This window comes from Vigna umbellata, chromosome 1 (genome assembly GCF_029865625.1).
Source record: "Vigna umbellata cultivar VRB3 chromosome 1, Vumbellata_1.0, whole genome shotgun sequence".
NCBI classification, from domain to species: Eukaryota; Viridiplantae; Streptophyta; class Magnoliopsida; order Fabales; family Fabaceae; genus Vigna; species Vigna umbellata.
The window spans coordinates 109811435-109838057 of record NC_142165.1 but is presented as its reverse complement, the minus strand read 5'-3'; the positions used below and the strand labels follow the sequence as shown (position 1 = coordinate 109838057).

General features: G+C 33.7%; 2 protein-coding genes across 3 annotated transcripts; both read left to right on the top strand.

Annotated features, from left to right (window-relative positions):
- The first annotated feature begins 3766 nt into the window (after nucleotides 1-3766).
- Nucleotides 3767-7241, top strand: LOC124840146 (ankyrin repeat protein SKIP35-like). Of its 2 annotated transcripts, none has more exons than XM_047316148.2 (4): nucleotides 3767-3924; nucleotides 4522-5249; nucleotides 5473-5905; nucleotides 6337-7241. In XM_047316148.2, exons 2-4 carry the CDS (start codon nucleotides 4657-4659, stop codon nucleotides 7141-7143), a joined length of 1833 nt encoding a protein of 610 aa, XP_047172104.1. In that variant the 5' UTR covers nucleotides 3767-3924; nucleotides 4522-4656; the 3' UTR covers nucleotides 7144-7241. The 2 variants fall into 2 exon arrangements, with proteins under 2 accessions (XP_047172104.1, XP_047172103.1); XM_047316147.2 differs by having other exon boundaries at nucleotides 3796-3924; nucleotides 4493-5249.
- A 2554-nt stretch (nucleotides 7242-9795) lies between these two features.
- OEP37 (chloroplast outer envelope protein 37) lies at nucleotides 9796-20500 on the top strand. Its single transcript, XM_047316151.2, has 6 exons — nucleotides 9796-10352; nucleotides 10429-10518; nucleotides 10615-10785; nucleotides 11111-11205; nucleotides 17217-17337; nucleotides 20096-20500. The coding sequence occupies exons 1-6, from the start codon at nucleotides 9948-9950 to the stop codon at nucleotides 20225-20227; spliced, it is 1014 nt and encodes a 337-aa protein (XP_047172107.1). The 5' UTR covers nucleotides 9796-9947; the 3' UTR covers nucleotides 20228-20500.
- The last annotated feature ends 6123 nt before the right edge of the window (nucleotides 20501-26623 follow it).

Genomic DNA, 26623 nt, shown 5'->3' with positions numbered 1-26623 from the left:
AAGATACCTTTAACATGCTTTTATATTATTTCTTGAAATAAAAATTAAAGAATTTAACATGTTTAGAATTTAATGACTTCATTTTATCTATTAGGCATGACATCCTTTACAGCTAATTTTTTCTGACATAAATGTCTCTTTTAATTTTTTTTTAACCGTGCAAATATGCACAATTTGTTTGAAATAAATAAGTAATAAATATGGTATTTATTTTATATGAATATTGTATTTTACAATTGATAATGTATTTAAAAAAGAGCTTTAATTATTTTAATATTAAAAATTTAAAATATAAGTAAAGTTTTTATAAACAAGTTTTATTGTTTAAAAATCTTTTTCTGGAGCTCTCTTCTTTCTTTTTAGATTTTTTCACATTCCGTTCATCTGATTGAATATTAGAAATCTCTCAAGTGATATTTGCATTGAGATCTCCATTTATGTGTGATCAATTTCTCCAATAAGGTAAGATGATTTTATGTTCCTTTTCTTGGTATGTATGTTCTTCTTGTGCGTGTGAATCATATTAGTTCATATGTAGTGTTTGAGTCTTATATACGAGTCTCTACTGATAAGTGATTTTAATAATGTGTCCAAATCTTTTTTGTATTGTTCCTAGGTATAAATAGGATATTATGTGAATTTGAAGGAATTTAAGATTTCTTAAAGCATTTGCATATGTCTTTCAGGTAAGAGAAGTTAATTGTATAATTTTTATGTGATTGATATCTTGTAATTGTTAATTGTATGCTTATGATTGAGTTATGTGATCGAGTATGAGGTGTTGAATTGAAAATAAGTTTTTAAATTGGCTTACTTGATGAAATTGAAAATTTTGCTTGATTGGTATTGTAGATGATGTTGTTTGAATTAATGAAGGCATTGTAATTTGAATTTTGGTATGTTTGTGCACCTTTAATAGTTGTTGAACTGTTTGGCATGGCTAGAATGACATAAATTTGCATAATCATGTTCTACAAAATTATGCAAACTCGTTGGACAAGGATATGCTTGTTGGTGAACGCAAAGTCAGAGAATTGTTGACTTGGTTGTCTCCAAGCAAGAGCATACTCGTTAAGTGAAGTCAAAGTCAGAGAGTTACTGACACGGTGGTTGCTGGACGAGAATATATTCATCCCTAAGGTCTGAGAGCTCATTGACTTGACAGTGGTTGAGTGAGACAAGTTTCACTGGGTGACTTTTGATAAAATTTAAATTTGTAAGTTCTAGTGATGATCTTGCTGGATGAGCTATCTAGTCGTTTGTATGATGTTTATGATGTTTATGTGAGAATGGTTCATAGATTTGTGGATAAATATGTATGTGAATAATGATGTATGAAACGACGATGATGATGACAAATGATGTGTTTGGCGTAATTTCAAAGACTACATGAGGAGATTTTGTGGTGACAATTCTACTTAAGGGGTTTTATCTTTGTTAAAGATGTTAAGAGACTAATCTTGTATGTGGTTAGGTAAAACTCATTAGCAATGTCTTTATAAAACAGTAAAGTCTAATATCAATACTATTAATGTTAGTTTACCCTTTCCTTTGTATTATTTTGTTTATGTGTGTTTTTTTCTTTGCAATAAACACCATAAACAGTGTGAACATATCATGAGGTAGCAGATAATATGGTGCAAGATGAAGGTGATGCAACGATTTAGTTCTAAGTACATATTTAGTTTTTTTTAAGACCTTTATTATTCTTTTTGTTTTATTCCATGTAGTGTCTCTTAGTTATATAGAAAGGTTATATATATATATATATATATATATATATATATATATATATATATATATATATATATATATATATATATTGTAGTTATACTTTAATAGTTATAATAACATTAGATATTTTTAAATGATATGTTCTTAAATATTAAATAAGCGAGCAATATATTATTAAATGAGATATTACATATTTTACTCTCTTTTTTCATCATTGTAAATTTTTTATTAAATTAAAATATTTTTTTATCAGTGAAATTAAATATATAATTAAACTATGAAATAATTTTAACGGAAAGCTAATTATAAAAATAAATATTTTCTATAATTTTATTATAGATAAATTTATTGTTGCGTAAATAATGTATTTATTATTTTATTATAGTTATTTTTTCATTGTGTAAATAATTTTTTATTGTGAATAATTATTTGAATTTTAAAAAACTACTAACAGGGTAAAATTAGAAAAAAAATGTAGAGAATTTTTTTAATAGATCATTTTATTACAAGGACTTTTTTATATTATATAAATACATTTTTTATTATAATTTATCATTTTAATTCAAAAACTAATTAATAAAAAGGTAAAATAAATTTGGCATATACTAAAAAAGAATCTTTACAGATGATATAGGTGATTTATTTATAATATAAATAATTTTATTTTATGGATAGTTATTTAAATTTGAGAAAATAATTACTCAAGGAGTAAATTAGAGCTATCAAAATAGGTCATCCGGTCCGGCTCACCACGGGTTGGTCACGTGAGTCAACTCAATCCGGTTAATTTATCAGCGAGTCAGAAAAATTTGAACTAGTCCGACCCATCACAGGTTGGTAGGTAAACGGGTTGGCTCACTGGTTCACTTTATTACAATTTTTTTAAAATAAAAAAGAGTTACAAACTTTCTATAATTTAAATCGACACAAATTTCACTTCCAAATTTCACTTGGGTATTTAATTAATTTTGAAAATAAAGAATTTAAATAATTTTTTCAAGCAAAAGCAAAATAATAATTTTTTTTTATAAAATTAAAATTAAATTTTAATAAAATAAAATTAGGTAGGTGGGTTGGTGGGTCAACTCGGCCCACCACGGATTCAATCCGCATGAGTTGGGTTTAAATGAGTCGGGTTGAAATCTGACGTACATAAAAAAAAATATAATTTTTTCAAATTCAATCCGACTCAAACTCCTGGTGAACCAAGTTAACCTGCAGACTGTGATCCATTTTGACAATTCTAAACAAAACTAAAAAAAAACTTATATAATCCAATAGGCTTTATTAATTATTAATAATTAATAACTAATAATATACTAGTACAATGTATTGCATATATAATCATTTCCAAACTTGTGTGCATAAATATATTGTTATTACACATGTAATATTAAACAATCTGTTTTAAATCAAGTTTTACCTGTTTAAATTGGAATGTGAAATCTCTTTGATAATTAAAATAAGACTTTATTAGGTTTTAAGACTCTAGTAAATTTAAATATTTTAAACTGAACCTTTATTGATTTTTGTAGTGGATTGAGTTTTTAAAAATTTAACACTTTTTATTAATTAAATGATTTGGCTGTTTGGTTTCGGTCACTCTACCTACTTTTTATTATATGGATTTTATGGTTGTATAGTAAGTAGATGATATAATTTTATAATTTTATATTATTATAATTTTTTAATTTCATCCTTTTAAAATTGTATGATTCCAACTTATAAAATCCTAAAACTAAAAAATTATACTTGTATCACATATAATTCCCCAAACTACTACATCTTTTTTAACATTCCTAAACATCGTGATTATAACTATTTTTTTAAAGAGAATTTTAACTATTTTTTAAAAATTTTATCTAGTAAATAAAATGCTTTAGAGAGAATGAATGAGAGGCCGAGGTTGTGATGACAGTATTCAAGTCTAAAATTATTTGAGTTTTTTAAGAATTTAAAATGGATTCTGTTTATTTTGTCTAGAAAGAATATAGTTGATTTTGTTTGTATCAATCTTGAACACAAATCACGAGAACAATAAAAGAGAAGTTTAAAATAGGATATTATTACTGGCACACCTATATTTGGAGTTGGAAATGAAAGTATCATTTCAGGAACCATAACATGAGGTGAGGTCAGGGAGCGGGTTTTCTTCTTCCACCCTTTTAATTTCTCTCCTCAAGCTGTCAGGTTTTCTATCAATTCATCCCTTTCCTCCCTACTGCTGTTTATCATATAAATTTTTTCTGTTCTGCCTCTTTTGTTGTCCCTTCTACCAACAGATACCAATCAACTGCTTGTAAAACAGTAACAGCTATTTTTCTTGAATTGTTTTATGCTAGTATGTGCAATTCTGATTAATCATCTCTAAGATTGGCTATTGCTCTCATCATATATCTTTGCACCATTTCGATTCTGTTTAGGGTTTATTTGTTCCACACCCGTGGGTTTGACACTATTATTTTCATTTGAAGCTATTGTTTGCCCTCGTTTGTCCATGCCCAAGATCGGAAGATTTGGATTCCTCTAATCTCATGTTATGCTTTATAATATGTTTTCATTAAAACGAAATGGAGGCAAACTAACAATTTATTTTCAGTATTCAACATTTACGCCTGTGTTTAGGGTTTTTAAATTCATAGAAGGATAGCATTTAGATTTACTTCGAGACTGAACTACTTTTTTCTTGTAATTTTTCTGACAAAAAGTTATATTATACTGGAAAACTGTGGATTATTAATTTTGTTTTTCTATTTAGTACTTGTTTTTCATGAATTTGAAAACCAGAAGCTAGAGTTCTCCTATTCAGTATCTCATGTGCTTTGAAGAATGCCTGTTAGACTTATCGGGGTTGATGAAGAAGACAGAGATCAGACAGATGAGAACATGACGTCTATCTAGTGTTTTAATACTTTATTTGTGATGGATGAGACTGAAGTGGAGAATCCTGTATTCATGGAAATTAAATCTGAGGATAACAAAATTGAATTCCATAGAAATGAAAATCAAGGTTTTGCATCTGATAAAGGAGAAGGTAGCAGCGTAGTTTTCTCAAGAGAAGCGCCACTTATGAGGAAAGAATCAAGAATGTCCACTTCTTATTGTTGCAATGCCAAGAAGCTCAAATCCAGGGCTGTTTCAATAGACTGTGAGCTGGGAAGTAATGAGAAAATTGGGTTGGAGAAGAAACTATGTAGACAAGACAGGATTGAGTTGGGTCGGTTGTTTCAGGGTGCAGTGAGTTCCCATGATTGGGAGCTTGCAGAAAGTTTGATTTTGGTTGCTGATCCCCAGACGCTCAATGATGCCTTGTGTATCACGCTGGATTCCATCTGGTTCTTGAGCTCAGAGCTAGAGCTTAATGGGATAATGGGATTTATCAAGAAGATCATTGCTAATGGTGCTTATGACTTCACAAGAGCTGCTCTAAGGACTTCATTCCTTGCTTCATGTGTCTCTGCTTGCCAGAGTAGAACAATGAGTCTGGCTGATACAGTTGCTGTAATGGCCCAAAGGTATGACTTGCCCACATCTGTTTTACTTTTTTTTTATTTTTTGTGTAAGGGGATAAAATTCAGTCATCAATGAAGTATTAGATTCGGAAGAGTGTTATTTTTGTTTGGAAAAGGGTGGTGATGTTGAGAGAATGTGTCTTTTTAGAGCAAAACGTAAAATCCTAAATATTGGTTTTAAATTAATGGTATTTGAAATTCGTGCATGAACTCTGCTTTTTGCTAGGTTGCATGAGCGTCTCCAGGAATGTAATGGAGATGAAGTATTGAAGGCAGAAGCTGGCGCTAAGGTTCAAAAGTTTACTGAATGGGCTTTGAAGTGTATAGGCATCCATTCACGACTGCAGGATGATAGGGAAAATGTGATACACAGTTCAGCTGTTGAAATCCAGCTTCGGTTATCTGCCTTTAAGACATTCCTTGATCTTGCTGGCAACCGCCTTACAGGGAAGGACTTCAGTGAGGCCTTTGATGCGGCTTGTTTTCCTCTTACTCTTTTCTCAAGCTCATTTGATCCAGGCTGGGCATTTGGCTTGTCAGCTACAGTGATCCAAGGGCTGCTGGGCATGCTAGTGGAGGGTGGTGCAGACAATGTCAATCAGTGTTTCCTGGAGGCTTCACGTTTTGGTAGTACAGAACTTGTGCGCATACTATTGCAGGTGATGTGTCTACGATCTTTTTCTTTCTCAATCTATGAATTAATGCTTCTCCAGCATGTTTAGTGGGTGTTGGCCAACTTTTGTTATGATAGTTAGAAGAAGAACTTTTTCCATGGTGGCTGAAGGCATACTTATCGTTATGATGCATTTAGTGTCATATCAAAGGATCATGTAGATAAGATGTTGGTTTTAACATTGGTGTTATATCAAAGGATCATGTAGATAAGATGTTGGTTTTAACATTGGTGTTATTTTATAACTTGGTAGCATCTTTATAGCATATTTTGGAAGAATATGGGGGCAAGAGGTTTATTCATTACCATTTCCTCTTGTGTGTGTGTGTGTAGTAGTGAACTGCTGTTTTTATATTATAGTCTGCTGAAATTTGTTGGTTCATGTTTGTATGCCATGCTGGAAATCAATCTATGAAGATTGCACAAAGAAACAGCTTGGATGTTGATGTTGACTTGGCACTGGGTTTTGCCTCCCATTATGGCAAGATAGGAACTATGGAGTGCTTGGTGGAAGAGGGAAATGCTATAGCCTTTTTAGGCCCTTTGATGAGAGCTGCTGAGAGGGGTTGCATGCAAGTTGTTGAGTGGTTTGTGCAGAGGGGTTGCCGAGACATGGAGCTCTGTCTTGCCCTTACAGCAGCCACTTCTAGCTGCCAAGTTCACATTGCAGCTTATCTTCTGCCGCACGTACCTCAGCAGGTCCTTGCAGCACTTAGTGTTGAAATTCTAAAGGCTGCTGGTGAGCGGAGTGGTGGATCTCTCGATGGTGTAGCATTTCTCCTTCAATCTGACTTCTTAGGTGATCCTGCAGCTACTTATGCCGTTGCAGATATTATTGCTAAATCAGAGGATGAGGCTGTTGCACCTGAGCTGAAGACTTTTCTTAAGGAGCATTGGTCAGAAGGAGCTTATAAGGAGGGATTAAGGTTAGGGCAAGAACATCACATGAACCTTGCGAGAATCATTAAATGGGGCGAGTCTCCTATTTGCTTGAGAGATCTTCCTGCCCCCTTGACGGTGGCAATTGCTTACCTCCCACTTTATAGAGAGTGTGTCAAGGCAGGTGGCTGTTTGTATTCACAACGGCTTAGGGGACAACTGGTTGAAGCCGCTAGAAGGCTGGGGAATAGAGTTTTGGATGAAGTGACCCATGGTAGAGAGCTAGTGGTCGTTTTGGAACAGCATCTTCCTCACTTTTTGCTCCATCCCACCAGCATTGCTTAGCTATATTCGGTTGTCAATACTCTGAATTTTTTATTTCCTTTTGACACCCATCTTTATTACGTAATGAATGGCACCATTGATAATTTTTATCTGGGAAATAGCTTTAAATGTAGTATCATCCCTCTTTATAGCTCAGTATCTTAAATGTGCATATTTTTTTGTCTAAAGGATAAACCATTGTTTCTTGAAGAATGGGAAGAAAAACAAAACCAAGTTTGAAGTATTGGTAGGAGGACGTCGACGTAAAGATGAAAAAAGGTCACTCCAATTAATAACTGATATGTTTTCTATGGGTAGTTTGATATGTCAATTTTAAATGGTTGTACAAAATCTTTTATGTAAACTTTTATTAATATAAAAATATTGAAATTTGCAATTCTTATTTAGTTGATTTTGATAAAGAAGCTATAATAACATAAATTGGTGTTATTCCATATTTTATTTTAAAATACCTAAATAGAAAGAATATATCTGAACATGCATAAACAACTGAGATTGGTTCTCTCAAATTAGTAAGTATGCTAACATCAAACTTTGAAAGATTATTTTTTTATGATTGTTATTACCTTCATTATTTTAATCATTAGTTTGTTTGTTACACAGAGTGAGTTTGTATCATGTAGGAATTTATGGATTAATCACTTAATTTTCAGTTGTTACTGACTTAAAATTTAAGAAAACCATAACATTATAATGTGCACTTGATTTAAGTGTCTATTGGTTTCTTATAAAAATTGATATATTAATCACAATATAACATCTCAAATAATAGTATAAACAATTAACAATTAAGTCAAACAAAACATAATTAATAAAACAAAGATAGATAATTCAGAAACTCAAGAATATTATTAAACGTTTAAAATAAATCTAGAATTTATTTACAAAGGTAAGGAAAGTATGAATCAAATATAAAATAAGTATTTTAAAAGAGTTTTAAACAAAAAATTGAAATCCTAAACTACATAGTTACATCATCACCTCTTTCTAGAAGTAGCTCAATTTTTGCTTCCTCACTTACTTACACTATAAAAGTGATTGCAAAAAAAAAAAATAATAATATGAGAAGACACAAACAAAAGAAAAGACAAGCTAATATAAAAAAAATCTATCGTATAATTACTAAACAAATAAGATTGATAAGTAAAGTCAATAATACACATATTAATGTTGGATTAGAAGGAAGTTCTAACACTTGTGTTAATCATATGGCTCAAATTCACAAATAACATTTTTTCTTCCATTTTTCTTTTTCTCCACTTTTTTTCTCTCAAATCCATCTCCCACCATCATCCTATTCAAATATCACCATCTACCTTTATCTTCGTCGTATCCTCGATATCCATCTACACTCAAACATCACCCTCTCTAACTTTTATTTTTCCTCCATTCTTTACACTTCACATGGATCAGATTCTTCAACACCTCCATTATATTCATCATTAACACAACACCCCATTCCATTTCTCCCTCCATCTCTATGTGCTCATCTCCAAAAGCACCCAACATCTCCATTTCCTCCTTTATTTTCTAAACTTCATCTTCTCAATTCAAAACAACCCAAATAACAAATTAATTGATTGTAATTACTACATAAACATCAAATAAGTATATAATAAAAATTTAATAAAATAAAGTGATGAAAATATGAAAATAAAAAAAAATAAAAAATATGTTCAAATTATGTTACTTTCTTTTTTATCTTTGAATTGAAACATCTAAAATTATAAAATTATGTCAGTACAAAAATTATTACCTAAATGTTCATATGATGCTTATAAGTAATGGAATCAAATATAGAAAGATGTCTATAAAAATAAAACAAGGAACAATCTAAAAATAATACGATGCTTGTAAGTAATAAAATCAAATTACAGAAACATGTGAATAAAAATAAAAAAAATAAAAAAGAAAATTTTATCTTTTATTTAATACCTAAATATCTCCCTATAATGGCAACAAATAATATAGTTGGGTTTCCATGATAAAAGCACAATTTAAATTTTTTACTATGATAAAACTAAAATAAATTAAAATAAAACAAATGTTAATATGATAAAATAATCTGTTATTATAATTTCAATTCACATATCTCATGGTTTGAAAATATAATCAGTTTGGCGCCTTTTAAAATTTGTATTCATTTTTTTCACTTTTCAAGAAGCAAAGACCTAAAATAGAAAAATATTGAAATAGCTTAATTAAGATTTAATTTAATAATAAACTTAATTACTTTTAATTAAATTTCTATTAAAAATATTTTATTAACGTATTCAAAATTTAGATACGAGTAATTGTCACTTTGCAGTTAATTTAAAAGTGATATAGATATTGTTTTACATGTTTATTTTTAGAAAATAAAAAATAACTTAATTAAATTTTAAGTCTGTATCATATTTTTAATATTTTTACTTAAATTTTATTAAAAGGTGTTGTATTAAAAATTTGAAATTTATATTCTTTAATTATTTTTTATTAATTACGGTACCATGATCCGTTATTTAAGAAAATAGTACTTGAATAAGAGAGAAAAAAAAAGGAAATTATGAAATTCTTATTAAAGCTTAATTTAAGTTCTTTTAGCCAATGCAAGTCCAAAATAAAATAATTCATGACAGAAAAAGGTATGAAGACTATCAGATTATATTTTATTTTTTATGAACCGGGCATGGGAACAATCTGATGGGGATAGAATATTGGTTCGATACAAAAACCTTAGCACTTAGCAGTGGCAGGTGACCCTAGAAATAGAGGTGTAGAAGGTAGTGGCTCTCACGGTAACTACAGAGAATAGGAGGTTGGAGATGGAATCGGCAGCTGGAAACCCTAATTATATCATGGTCCCATCCGCAGGAGCACCCGCGGCGGTTGAGCCACAGTCACAGTTGCCTCTGGCAGTGACATCAACTCACAACTGTAAGCGAAATCTCTTCTCATTTCCGAGGAGACCAACCCTCAGAGTTACATCCGAGTTCGACAGTGAAAGCGCAATCTTCTTCCATAAAATTTCTTGCAAGTTGTTGGACAGCCTTGCCAAGTTCAAGTTTTCATTCAACCACAGTGGCAAAGGCGACATCTCCGAACCCCAAATCGGCTTTGTATCCAAACACCTTAGCCTCCACTACGACCTTGAAGACCATAATGCTCTCGTTAAGACTTCTCTCGATGTTGGTCCCAGATTGCAACTCACTGCTGCTCACGATGTCAAGGTCTTATTTCTGCCTCTGCATCTCCCATTCTTTTAATTCTTTACATTCTCATGTCTCTCTTCTTTCTTCTCCTAAGGCTCAACAAGGAGAGGTTACCATGCTTGCAAACTTCGCCCATCCTGGCTATTCACTTCAACTATCAACTCCAGTTCCATCCGTTGGATTGGTATGTATTACCAATCATCTTATCTTGGAACACAAAACGCAAAAACACAATACTACTATTATATATCATCCTTTTCTTGTTTGAATTCTACCGCAGCCGAAAGCAACCTTAAGATTTCCGCTTGGTGAAGTTTCTCTGCAAGAGAAAGAAGAGGAGGAGGTCAAGTCTTTGTTGTCAGTCAGTGGGATTCTTAAAGGACAATTTTTGAGTGGAGTCTGCTCTGCCCAGTACAAAGATGAAGAAGTGAAATTAAGATACTGCTATAAGGTACTTTCCTGGTTTTAGGATTATTGTTTGTGGAGCATTACAACTTACTTCCCAATCATTGTTATCCTGACAAAAGGGAAGTGCTGACAACACACTCTCCATGCTTCTTCTAAGACTTAATTAGTGGTTAAATTTTTTTGGAACTATGAAATCTTGAGTGAGACCTACAAAATTTTGTATTTTCAGTTGTGTAAATTATAATACAGTGTTGTTCTTCGTATATATCATAAGTTTATCGCCTAGGGAATCAATTATTTGCCCATCATTTGTATTTGGTTGTCAGATACTACCTTGTGCCTACTGTTGAATGTTTAAATAAATGCAGGACGATGAAATGTCATTTCTTCCAATACTTTCTCTTCCTTCAAATGCCCCATCTTTTGCCTTTAAGCGTCGGTTTGGTCCTTCTGACAAATTAAGGTTATAACACTTTCTTAAGAACCTTTCATTTGTGCATTCACTGTTTTTGTTGCACTCCAATTTCTCGGTAGATGATAGATAAGTTGCTTTTAACTGAGTTTGAAAAACTATGCATGTTAATTGTAACTACATAATGTACGCCTTAATTATTGGGCTATAATTGTTGTCATATTGTAGATTCTTGAATATCGGGTTACGTTTATCCTATCTACACTTAACATGAAATAAAATCTTTGAAACTTGCTACGATACCTGGCTTCATCTTCACAATAACATAAGATCCATCTAAAAATCCTTTTAAAATACTTTTGGAATATCTGCAAATTGCCTTGTGAAGGTACATATGGAGTACAAATTAAATTGCAATTAAGCTTTTCCTTATTAAAATGCCTATCCACTTCGTTGTGTTTTTTTTTTATCATACTGAAAAGGATTCTAAGCTATATTGATCACTTATTATCACAATAGAGCTTTATAGGTCGGTGCATCCCATTTAATGTTTAAGCTTTCTAAGATAATTTAATTTCCAATCAAAGCATTTCACAAATTCCTTGTCCCATGGATTGGAACTCGGCTTCAGCACTACATTGAGCCACAATATTAAGCCTTTTTACTTTACAAGTTACGAGTTTCCTCCAAGAAAGGTACAACATCAAGTAGAGGATCTCCAATCAACTATTTACCCTGCATAGTTAGTATCTTTGTAAGCTTTAAGAATTGTATTCCAATTTAGTTTTTGCAACTTAGAGGATATTGACACATGTGAAGGACACTTTGGACTGAGTTGTTGTTTTCGAAACATGGCATAAATACTTTTAATAAAGTATTTGGCTACTGTGACTTTGATTAGTGTGCTGATAAAAGTGACAGAATTGTACAGCAGGGTATGTGTTTATAATGCGTGGCATTGTACTCAAAGAGCTTATTTTTCATATTGTAAGATTCATAAACATTTAAAAAATGTAACATATGAGACATAGAAACATGTCTAGATGTAATGCAATCAACAATAACAACCACAATTCAAAAAGAGTGGTTGTATAATTGGCAAATTAGCTTAATGTTATACTGGTTGGATTGGGCTAAGTTAAGTTGTATAATCCAACTCCTTTGTTAAATGGAAAAAAAAATTGGGCTGATAAATGTTTGATCCAAAGAAAATAAGAATAAATATAGAAAATATAATCCTTAAATAATAATTAATTTTAAATAAAAAAAAGTAAAAAATATAAGAATAAATATATACTAATTTAAATAATGTTAAGAGTATTTTATAAAGAAAAGAAAAACAAAAAACGTTTTAACCTGAGTTTGTGTATGCTTGTCTATGCATTTAACCAGAGTTTACTGGTAAAATGGTAGTACAGTTGGAAAAAAGCCTATTCTATGTTCTTCCTACGTGATGTGGTTGAACATTCATGTTTAGTTATTATTTACCTTTCTCAATTTTCGTATTTATAATTTTAATCTTGTAAGTTAAGCTAGAATCCCAGTTTGTTTCTGTTAAAATGTATTAAGTTTATGTTGTTGTTTGATGTTGTTTTGTGAGTGTGTACCCAACTTGAGAAGTGGGTGGTATTGTGTCATTGTGTTCTGTCATGGTATTCTATATATATATATATAGAATACCATAACCTTGTAACTCTCTTCTTTCATCTATGAATAAAATGTCTTAGTGTTTTAACTTGGTATCAGAGCCAGACCCAGTGTGCCATTGTTGTCGCCGCCAGATTCTGCCGCCGTCGATGCTATCACCGTCGCGCGCCGCCGCCGCCCGCCGCCGTCCGCCGCCGTTTGTCAGGCAAAGTTGAGGGTTCGGTTCGCCTAGAGAAGCGCGACCCAACCCTGGTGGCTGCTTCCTCAGAAACCTCCACACGCTCCTCCAAGCGCAGCTTCTCTCCGATCTACGCCGGCCACCGTCCGGCCACCGTCACGATTTCAACCGGCGACCAGCGGATCTGGACCGTCTTCTCGAGCGACGGCCAACCTCGTCGGAGTCAAGAGCAGACTCCTCTTCACGCGCCACCTATATCCAGCAAGTTCCCGGCGCGTGTTCCTCACGCGCCGCCTGTTTCCAGCGAACATCCGGCGCGTGTTCCTCACGCGTGCCTTCTCTGTGTTGGGTTGACACTGCGCCGTTGCAGACAGTTTCGTCGTAGCTTCCTGAGCGTGTTTTGGCTCTTGCTTCGCTGGTTTGATAGTTGTTGTTTGCACCTAGGGTTTTCTCTCTTAAATTTCACAGTTTACTGCTGATGAGCTTCATTTTTTTAGTATGGTTGAAGAGGGATTCTGATTTCCCATAGTCATAAGACCTTGTTTCTGTTTTGGATCCTACTCACAAATCTAGAATGACATCATCTACTAAAACTAATTTCTCCTTATCTGCCACTTCAAGGAACGAAGCTAATGGAGGATGCCATGGTAGTCGAAGTGGGTATGTGCAATGTTTAAATGAAGAGTATCAAGAATTTTTGAGATACAAGTCTGACAAATCCACTGGCCATTGTCAGTTTCCTTCAGTGCCAAGTGTGTCAAGTGCACGTATCTCACAATCTGCGGAATGTCAAGGTTCATGGATTCTTGATTCAGGTGCCTCAAATCATTTATCTGGTAACACTCGTTTATTTTCCTCCATTACCTCTCAAAAAGTTCCTCAGTTAGTTACTATTGCCAATGGATCCAAATTGACATCTCAAGGAATTGGCAAAGTGTCTTTATCTCCCTCACTGAACTTAAATTCTGTTTTGTATATTCCTCATTGTCCTTATAACTTAATGTCCGTGAGTCAATTGACACGTTCATTAAATTGCTCTATAACCTTTACTGCTACTTCCTTTGTCATACAGGAACATGGTACGGGTCGTCAAATTGGAGAAGGATATGAGTCAGGAGGATTGTACTTCCTAAAACCTACCTCTTTTGTTTCTTGCATTTCAACTTCATATCCTAAAATTTTACATGATCGTTTGGGTCACCCAAATTTGTCTAAGCTGAAGTTGATGGTTCCAAGTCTTAAACACATTCCTGTCTTAGATTGTGAGTCTTGTCAGTTAGGAAAACATGTTAGATCTTCTTATCCAAAGAAATCTGAGACACGATGTAAGTCTATTTTTTCTATCATTCACTCTGATATTTGGGGACCGAGTCGAGTTACTTCCTTTGGTTTTAACTATTTTGTAACCTTCATTGATGAATTTTCTCGATGTACGTGGGTTTATCTTATGAAAGAGAGATCTGAACTTTTAGCCATTTTTATGTCCTTTGTTAATGAAATTCAGAATCAATTTGGAAAGACAATTAAAATTCTCAGAAGTGATAATGCTAAGGAATATTTTTCTGCTGCATTTTCTTCATTTTTATCTTCCAAAGGAATTTTACATCAGTCAACATGTCCACACACTCCACAACAAAATGGCCTAGCTGAGAGAAAGAATAGACATCTCATTGAAACAGCACGTTCCCTGATGTTAAATACTAATGTTCCTGTTCATCATTGGGGGATGCAATCCTCACTGCCTGTTTTCAAATCAATAGGATGCCGTCTTTCTCTCTTGAGAATAAAGTTCCTTATTATGTTATTTTTCCAAATGACGCCCTATATCATATTCCCCCACGTGTATTTGGGTGTACATGTTTTGTCCATAATGTTTCTCCTGGTCTTGATAAACTTTCTCCCAAGTCTATTAAATGTGTCTTTTTGGGATATTCTCGCATTCAGAAAGGATATAGATGTTATTCTCCCTCCACAAGAAGGTATTATATGTCTTCTGATGTCACCTTTTTTGAGGATACACCCTTCTTCTTGTCTTCCAAGGAGTATCCTTCATCTGTTGAAGAGATGCTTCCTATACCATTATGTGATCCCTTGGTCATTCCCGCTTCTCCATCTTCAGCTCAAACTCAGAATGCACAAGATATTGTTGAACCACCTTCCTCCTTGCCTGAAGATCCTCGAGACTCAGCTCCTTCTCCATCAGATTCCCAGACCATGGATCCTTCATCCTCCTCGTCCTCTCTTGACTCAAATCAGGCTTGGCCTATTGCTCTTCGAAAAGGTATTCGATCTACTCGAAATCCTTATCCTGTTTATAATTTTTCAAGTTACCATCGTCTGTCTCCTACATATTTCTCCTTTGTTTCCTCCCTTTCTAACATCAAAGTTCCTAATAATGTTCGTGAGGCACTTGATCACCCTGGATGGCGACAAGCCATGATTGATGAAATGCAGGCACTTGACAAAAGTGGCACTTGGGAACTTGTACCTCTTCCTCCTGATAAGAAACCCGTGGGATGCAGATGGGTATATGCTATTAAAGTTGGTCCTACTGGTGCCATTGATCGTCTTAAAGCTCGTCTAGTCGCAAAGGGATATACTCAGGTTTATGGTCTCGACTATTGTGATACTTTTTCTCCGGTGGCCAAAATCAGTAGTGTTCGTCTATTTCTTGCCATGGCTGCCATTAGACAATGGCCACTTCACCAATTGGATATTAAAAATGCCTTTCTTCATGGTGATCTGGAAGAGGAGATATACATGGAGCAACCTCCTGGATTTAGTTGTGTTGCTCAGGGGGAGTCTAAGTTAGTTTGTAAATTACGTCGTTCACTCTACAGTTTGAAACAATCACCTCGAGCTTGGTTTGGTAAATTTAGCCATGTTGTGCAACAATTCGGATTAAAACGATGTGAAACAGATCATTCAGTGTTTTATGGGCATTCTACTCCTGATAAATGTGTTTATCTTATGGTTTATGTTGATGATATTGTAATTACAGGAAATGATGTTGCGAGAATTGCTCAATTAAAGGATCATTTGTTCAAACACTTTCAAACCAAAGACTTAGGTCATTTGAAATACTTCCTTGGTATTGAAGTGGCACAATCAAAAGAAGGAGTCATCATTTCACAAAGAAAATATGCCCTGGATATTTTGGAGGAAACAGGTCTGACAGATTGCAAGCCCATTGATAGTCCTATGGACTCAAAAAGTTAATGAAAGACCATGGTGAACCTTTCTCAGATCCAGAAAGATACAGAAGGTTGGTTGGAAAACTAATATATCTCACCATAACAAGACCTGATCTGTCTTATCCAGTGGGAGTTGTGAGCCAATTTATTCAAAATCCTCATATTGATCATTGGAATGCCGTGGTACGCATCCTTAGATATGTAAAAGGGAATCCAGGTCATGGACTGTTGTATGAGAACAAGGGAAGTATTGAGTTAGAAGGATATTGTGATGCAGATTGGGCTGGTTGTCCGAATGATCGAAGATCTACCACAGGATATTGTGTACTCCTTGGAGGGAACCTTGTATCATGGAAAAGCAAGAAACAAAGTGTTGTTGCTCGATCTAGTGCAGAAGCTGAATACCGATCTATGGCCATAGCTACATGTGAACTTATATGGATCAAACAACTCCTTCAAGAATTAAAATTCTGTGAAAACAAGCCTATGAAGTTGTATTGTGATAACCAAGCAGCTCTTCACATTGCCTCCAATCCAGTGTTTCATGAGAGAACAAAACATATAGAAATTGATTGTCATTTCATCAGAGAGAAGTTATTGTCCAAGGATCTCATTACAGAATTTGTCAATTCTAATGAACAATTTGCAGATATTTTTACTAAGTCTTTAAGAGGGCCTAGGATTCAGTTTATATGTTCCAAGCTTGGTGCATATGATTTATATGCTCCGGCTTGAGGGGGAGTGTTAAAATGTATTAAGTTTATGTTGTTGTTTGATGTTGTTTTGTGAGTGTGTACCCAACTTGAGAAGTGGGTGGTATTGTGTCATTGTGTTCTGTCATGGTATTCTATATATATATATAGAATACCATAACCTTGTAACTCTCTTTTTTCATCTATGAATAAAATGTCTTAGTGTTTTAACAGTTTCGTCATACCTGCTATACATTTTATGCATTATAGTATTTCAGTGACACATTTTAATTAAAAGAATCAGTTTGCCTATTTATTGATGTGTGTTTCTTCTAAATGCTTAATGTATAGCTACTGGTATAATTGTGATTCCAACTATTGGAGTGCTGTGTACAAGCGCACCTATGGTAAAGATTTCAAATTTAAAGCTGGTTATGATTCAGAGGTTCGCCTTGGTTGGGCATCTCTTTGGGTAAGTGCTTCATTTTTCAATTATGTAATTCATATTCAATATCATTGATACCCTTTGTTATGATTATAATTCCTAGTTTTTAGTAACAGTCTTTTTATTTCTCAAATATTAATGCTTAATTTGGCAATAACATACATACTCGCACCAATACTCTTGTCTTCAATATTTATTTGATACAAGACATGAATCTGTCAAATAAAGTAAGTAAAATATCAGTGGAGTTGCATACTTCTAGTGGTAATTCCTTACACTGTCCCAGATCCCCCCCTTGAATGAGCAAATCGTTAAGTGACCCCAGGGTTAATTAGTATAATAATTTGAGATTTAGTAAGCTTTGGACTGAGCTAATTAGAGAGACAACTCATGTTGCCTATAAAACAATTCTTACTCTGACCTCTAACATTATTAGCTGACTTTTCATGTTGAGATAAACGATTACTCTCTGTATTCGAGGACAGAGAAACCTCCTAAAGAGAGAGGAAGAGAAAATACCTTTTACTTGATTTTCCAAACAGAACTTACAATCATATATATAACCAACCCTTCTAACAATATTTCCTAATGGGTAACAAACTTGCATTGCACAATGCAAAAGGTTCTAGAACTTTGTTGACTCATTAACTACTAAGGAATAAAATCATCCTTGTGACTCACATGGGTTTGGATCTCTCACTGCTAATAGTATTGCTTGGATGGGTTACTGCAACAATACCCTACCCATGAGATTCAACCTTGTCCTCAAGGTTGTACAAGGATTTCAGCTCATCCGCAAATTTCCCAAGAGGTGTCATCAGTGGGCAGACCCAGCCACTGAACCAAAACAAAGGTGGTTGGCGTGTTATTGATGTCCCCAGTTTTAAAGTCGAGAATAGCTAGTGGATTGATGAGGGGGTGACTACCAATGAAATTAAGTTGAAGGTGATCATCCGCAGCTGGGGAAGGACCGACATGTGGCTTCAGACAGGAGCACCAATGCCCGACAAGGCATTCAAGCGAAGCTGGGCCGGATTCGGGTCATCAATGGTAACGGGTACTGCAAGAGCTGGCGGGTTGGGTTCCATAATTGAAGTATGCAAAGAAGAATCGACTGAGTTATCATCCCCTTCAGCAACCAACAACATGTAACATGTTGGGCAGTGATGGTTGCGTGAGAATTTTTGGTCACAATTGAAACACAAGCCACGCTTACGTCGATAAGCCATTTTTGTCTCGGTTAATTGTTTAAAGCGTGTGCGCGGAGGAGGAGCAGGTAGAAGAGGTGGCAACTATTGCAGAAGAACTAAAGGAACCAGAGGTGGAGTGAACGGACGGGTCACCGGCGACAACGATCCTGGAAGATCACTACATGGTTGAACTAAACGAGTCAGATCATGGAACTTTTCCTCATGAAGACGAGCTAACCCAGAAGCTTGAGAGAGGTTTGAGGCTGTTGAGAAAGCACCTCACGACGGATTTCCGGTTTTAACCCAGAAATGAAGCAACTCAATAAATTGGGGTTGCAAGTCAACAATTCGGTTAGCAAGAGCCTCAAACTCACTTAGATAAACCGCAATAGAGGAGGTTTGAGTTAGCTTGAAAAGCTTATCTCGAGGATCATCGAAGGCAGTGGGCGCGAAACGGGTCTCTAAAGATTGTAGTAATTGAGGCTAGGAGTGAATTTGCCTATTGCGGTACATCCACTGAAACCACGCAAGAGCATGACCTTCAAGGTAGAAAGACGCGACGGTGATCCATTCTTCGGCCGATATGGAATGATAATCAAAGAATTGAGAGATCTTGAAGATCCAGCCATGGGGTTAGAACCATCAAAGTGGGGAACATCTAGCTTGAGAAAATGGCGATGAGAGGAATGATTATCAGGTGAGGAAAATGGGGAAGGAGAAGGAGGTAGAGTAGGCGGCGGTTTTCAAGGGCTGAGAGGTGGAGATTCATGTCATCCATTTTGGAAATGACAAGGGACATGTTATGGAGCATCTCATCCATTTTTTTCGACTGAGTCTTGTGAACAGATTCTATCATGGTGGAAATCAACGAGAGCACCAAAATGTTGAGATAAACGTTTACTCTCTGTATTCGAGGACAGAGAAACCTCCTACAGAGAGAGGAAGAGAAAATACTTTTTAATTGATTTTCCATAACAAAACTTACAATCATATATATAACCAATCTTTCTAACAATATTTCCTAATGGGTAACAAACTTGCACTGCACAATGCAAAAGGTTTTAGAACTTTGTTCACTCATTAACTACTAATGAATAAAATCATCCTTGTGACTCAGACGGGTTTGGATCTCTCACTGCTAATAGTATTGCTTGGATGGGTTACTGCAACAAGCACTTACATTTCAGACTATAATTGTTGATGCTTTCGAAATACATTGCACCTGCATTGTTGTTTTACATTTAGGCCCCGCTGAATACCATCTCCTGCACAAGGGATGCATGCATATTGAACCATGGAAGATAGTATATCAATATAGGAAAATGGTTTATTGGTTTCCTTTTTTTCTTTTCTTGAATGTTTAACTAAATTCCTTTTAAAACTTTGCTATTAACTTCTTTGTGTCAAGACTTCTGTTGGAATTCGAATTCTTGATTGCTTCAATTTATCTCTAAACTGTTAGATTATAATCTGCTTTTCAGTAGTGAGAAAATAGTCTGTCAAGTGTATATGCAGAGAAATTGTGGATGGTTGTGGATTCCACCTAAAGTATTTTGTTACCTGTTACTCGGAGTGACCACATTAGCTTCATTCAGGTTGGAGATGAAGGTGGAAAAGCTAAAACAGCCCCGATGCAGATGAAAGTTCAATTCATGCTTCAGGTGCCGCAAGACGACATCAAATCTTCTATTTTGATGTTTCGGATTAAGAAGAGATGGGACTTTTAAGGCTCGAGTGGTGGGGGACTTTACCTGTTTTCTATGTATAAAAAATTGGGTATCTCGGCTTTGTGCAGTTCCATGGCGTCGTAGTTTCATCCCTCCATATTCCACATACTTTTGCAAAAGGTATTGACCATTTAACAGTTTGATACTTCTCCAAGGGAGCTAATTTCTTAGCTGTGTAGCAGGCTGTAATTAGCTTCTTGTAACAATTTTCATCGTACAAAAAAAAAATTGTAAAGATAATTTTCCTATTTATAAGTTGGCAGATTATTGTTATCGGATGCTGGCAATCCTGAAATTATCAGACTTTTAAAGCACATACTACTTCGTAAATTCTTTTTGGTCTAAACAAATTTCTTTCCTCTTTTTTCCGGGATCAAATTAGGGGCATTTCTTTTAGGACCCCGAACTGTTCCTTTTCCGTGCCTACGGAAAAAGTTCAAATTGTCCATGAGTGAAGAAAATTACAGAGCCCAATGCTACCTGGACCCTTACAACTCCTAAATTCTGAAATTTTATTTTTATTTTTCATTAAAAATATATTAAAAACCCTAATTTGAGAGGTGGACACATTTTTCACCTCTTCCTCCCTCAACACCGAATGCACCTCTTTCCAGATTTTTTGTCCTTGGCCTTCTCCATATTTATCGGCGACACTCTGCATCTCCATAATTTAGATAATTAGATAATGAAGTGGGTGTAATGTAAGACTAATTGGGTATAAGTATAGAAAAATAATAAGGATGTGTGCAAGGACAAATGTTGGAAAATGTGATGGGTGTTTAGATTTTAGCAAACTGTGTTGTGTGCGCCTTTGTACACATGTATATAGTGAGAGGTCATAAAAGCGGTGAAATTTTGTCCTTGATATTATAACTTTGGTTAATTTTCCTTTTTATGTTGAATGGACTAAAAATTAAACAGTCAATTAAAGTTAGGTAACTTAAAAAAAAAGTTACTCAATCCATTCCGATAATATCAGAACACTCAATCTGAAAACTTTTATATTATGTATTTTATAATATATTATAATTTAAAATAGAGATAGATAAGAGGTCAAAAAGGAAGATAATCAAATATGTACATGATCATCCGCCCATCTAATTTAAAAAATTAAATATTATCAATATATATTCATATATGTATCACGTCATAACAATGATTTCTCATTAGATGAATTCAAACAAATATTAAAAAAAATGAGTTTATTTGTCATCTTTACATCCAATGTAAAAACAAATTTTATAGGTAAATTCAATTAATGTATAATCGATAATTTTTAAGTTTTACCCTCATATTTCTAGTTTGTTTATAGTTTACTTCATAAATTTACAAATATTATTTACAACTAAAAACTAAACATTATATATTTAATACCAACAATTTAATCATAATGTTAATTATTTTTTAAACCTTCAATCATTATATTAAATATATAAATTAATGTAAAGAAATAAAAACATAACAATAGATTGTTTAAAAATTCCACTATAGTTCAAATCAAAATGCAAAAGGAAAAAAACATAAAAAGGCAAAATTGTGTTTATTTATTGAGGTTTCACAAATAATTCTCTTTACAAAGTCACTCTGAAAGAAATTTGGAACCAAAAGGAGAATATAAAAGAAACAAAAAAAAGTCAATTAGAAAGTGTCAAATTTGATAAGAGAGTTTGAGTTATAAAAGATGAAAGAGTTTGAGATAATTAAAGAACACTAAAAGCAAATTACTTAGAAAGAAACAAAACATTTATTACTTTGTTGGAAAACAAAATATTTTTCTATACTTAGATTGACATAAGTGATACATGTCTTGTAATCACAAGAAGAATCCAAGATTAATGAGAGAAGATGATGTGGTTGAAGATACTTTCCTTCGTTATGACAAAAATGTTTTCAACTTAAGAATTATTTAAGCAATATATAAAACCAAACCAGCAACATAAATTTTTCTATCTTATTTCTATTACAAGAAAATTAATCATTTTTCTATCTTATTTCTATTACAAGAAAATTAATCACTGCAATAACTGTTGATGGAAATCATATGCAAAATGCCAAAAATGTGATCAATCAGGACACTTGAAAATAATATACAAATCTCAATATTCCAATATGTCAATGTTGTAGAAGTTGAATTAGAATAGAGAAATTATTTATTACACTATCATGTAACACAACTAACAAATTTGCAAAAAGGTTAACAAATAAATAATGGTTGTACAATACAAATCAAATATTTCTAGAAAATTTCCAATCACGTGGTAGAAAAAAAAACATGGGAATTTAGCTACCATAGAATGAAAAAAAGAGTTGGGATTTAACTAAGTTATAAATTATTTTGACATTTGTTACATATATTTAAACTACCTTAAAATTTGTTTTGGTTTGAAAAATGTTTACAATTAAAATCCATTTATTGGTCAAATTAACTTTTGAGATCTTATGTCATTGAGATTAATCAAAATTTGTAAGTGTAGCATAGTTTTTGGATATTAATTGTGAATTATATAAAAATTTTGTTATTTTCTTAAAATAATATAATACAAATTAATAAAAATATAATATTGTTCCTATTGATAATACTTAATGTAACACCCCAAAATATAAAACATCTCACACCCAAATTTATTTCATTAATAAAGAAAACATCGTACAATATTACAATCCTCCATTTAGGAGTAACATATTTCACACTAGAAATACATTATAATTTCACACATAAATAAAACACTCTTAATTTTATTTATGTTTTATTATTTTTTTTTCTTAAAATATTCTTCATTTTTCTGCTGCTTCCTCCTTCACTTGAATTGGTTCAGACGTCGTTCCCTCATCTGCTCCCGTATAACAAAAACATTATACGATCATCGCAAAAATAAGATTTTTCCGGCACAAACAAACAAGTAAGGGTGAGCTACCATGCAACATTCAAAGAAAAACATTACACTATTGCTATACGTAATACATTCACCATAAATTCATGTAAAATGCAATTATCATTCTAGACTCTATTATCCGGATATAATGTTGATGGAAGTCTCGGGTGGTCATGCACTTGTGGTGATTTCAACAACAAAAATTTTGGCCAAATATAATATATCATATCACCCACAAGGTTAATCCATTAATGTCTATAAACATAGACTAGGACCTCCTACTACTCTCACCACATAACACATCCTTCTCTAATTGATACTGGAAGATTATTAGAGTTTTAGGATAACCACCAACAACAGGACCCTCAACATCAACATATACACTAATACCATACCAATATAGAATCTCTCCATGAGACTCATATCATGCTCATTTTCCTCAACTCATGTCATACTATTACCAAATCTCCTCATAAAACTCATATCATGTTCAGATTCATAATTTCATATCAACATCATAAAATACATTCAACACAGAAATCATACAAGATAAATATATTACAAACAAATTAACAATAATAAAATCTTACTATAAATAGTCAACGGAGAAGAATCAAATGTTTGACAATCATTAAAATAAACTTAATAAAAACTCTTGGGGAAACAAGAAGTTGAATCTGGCAGAGCCGGTTAGACAACTTCTCATCCTTCCAAGAATACAACGTAATTAAATAATAAGAATAATGACAGGTTTGGGGAAATAAGAAGTTGAATCTGGCAGAGCCGGTTAGACAACTTCTAATCCTTCCAAAAATAAAAACGAATAAGGAAAACAATATAAAGTATGGGGAAACAAGAAGTTGAATCTGGCAGAGCCGGTTAGACAACTTCTCATCCTTCCAAGAATACAACGTAATTAAATAATAAGAATAATAACAGATTTGGGGAAATAAGAAGTTGAATCTGGCAGAGCCGGTTAGACAACTTCTAATCCTTCCAAAAATAAAAACGAAAAAGGAAAACAATATAAAGTATGGGGAAACAAGAAGTTGAATCTGGCAGAGCCGGTTAGACAACTTCTAATCCATCCATAGGCAATTAATAGCATACATATGCATAACATAATCAACATCACATTTTACAACTATCACACTTGGATCTAAGCACAAAAGCAAGTTCTCATCAAAAATTCAAAATCATACAGAAACAAAATACTTCACACTCAAGATTTAAGATCAACCAAAAGCAACATATACAAGACTCAAAATAATACCAAACAAAATGTAACTCCCCTTACCTCTATTCCAGACTTAGGTTCCTCTTCTCAAACCGTTCTCCAGAAACTTCCAGAATTTCCCCTCTTCAACTAGAATTTCCTCCAACTCTCTCCTCTCACAATTTCCCTAGAATTTTGGTGCAAATCTTCATCCTCCCCCTCTTGGCTATTTATAGCCAAAAATTTTTACTATTCATTTTTACTATTCATTTTTACTATTCACTTTTACTATTCATTTTTACTATTCAAAAATTATTTTTTATTCACCATTCTTATCTCTAATTAATTGATTCTACGTGGAGTGTCCTCTTCCACAATTTATTTTAATATATTTTTTTTTAACTATTCACTATTCACTATTCACTATTCACTATTTACTATTTACTATTCATTCATTTTTTTTTTTAACTTTTAAAATAAATTCTCAAATTTTTAAACTCCTTCCTTTGAAATTATTATTATTGTTACCTATCATAAATTTTAATTTATTTATTTTTTTTTTTACCATACTTTTATTAACTTTAAAAAAAACTATTTATTAAATTTAAATATTTTTCATGGGTCTTACATTCTCCCCAACAACAAAAATTTTCGACCTCGAAAATTCGACACTTCACAAAAAAAGATGGGGATAAGAATGTTTTACATCATCTTCTAATTCCCAGGTAGAGTCACCTGTTTTTCTATCCCAAACTACTCTCACTAAGTTGATAGTTTTCCCTCTAAGCTCTTTGGTTTTAGTGTCTTCTATACAAACAGGTTGCACTTCTACAGATAGATCCTCTCTGATTTCAATATCTTCTACTTCTAAAATGTGAGAAGGATCATGAACATATTTTCTTAGTTGAGAAACGTGAAAAACTGGATGGAGTTTGGCTAACTGAGGAGGTAACGCCATCTCGTAAGCGACTGGCCCAATTCTTCTCAAAATTTGATATGGACCAATGAACTTAGGAGAAAGTTTCTTCGAACGAAGAGCCCTTCCTACTCCTGTAGTTGAAGTCACCCGCAAAAAGACATGATCTCCGACTGCAAACTCCAATGGTCTCCTTCTTTGATCAGCATAGGACTTTTGTCTGCTCTGCGAAGCCTTCATTCTTTCTCGTATCAACTTTACTTTGTCTGTGGTCTGTTGTAGTAATTCAGGTCCTATCAGAGCCTTTTCACCGTCCTGGTACCAGCATAAAGGAGTTCGACATCGTCTTCCATACAAAGCCTCGTAAGGTGCCATTCCAATACTAGCATGAAAGCTATTGTTGTAGGTGAATTCCACTAGAGGAAGTACTTCATCCCAGCTACCCAGATGATCCAATACACACGTTCTGAGTAGGTCTTCTAACGATTGGATGGTTCTTTCAGATTGTCCATCGGTTTGGGGATGATACGCAGAACTCATTCGTAACTTGCTGCCCATAGCTTCCTGTAGAGTTTGCCAGAATCTAGAAGTGAATCTTGGGTCTCGATCTGACACAATGCTTGAAGGGACGCCGTGCAATCTTACTATCTCTTTTATGTACAGTTGTGCCAACTTAGCCATCGACATTCTCAGATTTATTGCTAAAAAGTGAGCAGTTTTTGTCAATCGGTCAATGATAACCCAGATAGAATCATTACCTCTTATTGTCCGTGGTAAATGGGTGACGAAATCCATAGCAATGCTATCCCATTTCCATTCTGGTATGTCTAATTGTTGTAGCAATCCTCCAGGTCTCTGATGTTCCACTTTTGCCTTCTGACAAATTAAACAAGTCGCTACAAATTGTGCTACTTCCTTCTTCATTCCTGGCCACCAAAAGGACTCCTTGAGATCTTGATACATTTTAGTCATACCGGGATGTATGCTAAAACGACTTTTGTGCCCTTCTTCAAAGATTAGTCTTTTTATATCTGCATTGTCTGGTACACATATTCTACTTCTGAATCTTAATACATCATCAGATCCCAGCCTAAATTCTTTAGCCTTTTCTGTACCGATCATTTTTGTTATCCTTTTCAAGCCAGGATCCGACAATTGCTTCTCCTTAATTAAAATAAGAAAATCACTAGATATAGTCAGACTACTACATCTAATGAAATCTTCTCCAAACTCCATCTGTAACTTCAGATCTCTGAACTTCTCCACCAACTCTTGTTCTTTGATCATCAAATGAGAAACATGAATTGTCTTTCTACTCAAAGCATCGGCTACCACGTTTGCTTTTCCTGGATGATATAGGAGTTCGAAATCATAATCCTTCAAGAATTCCA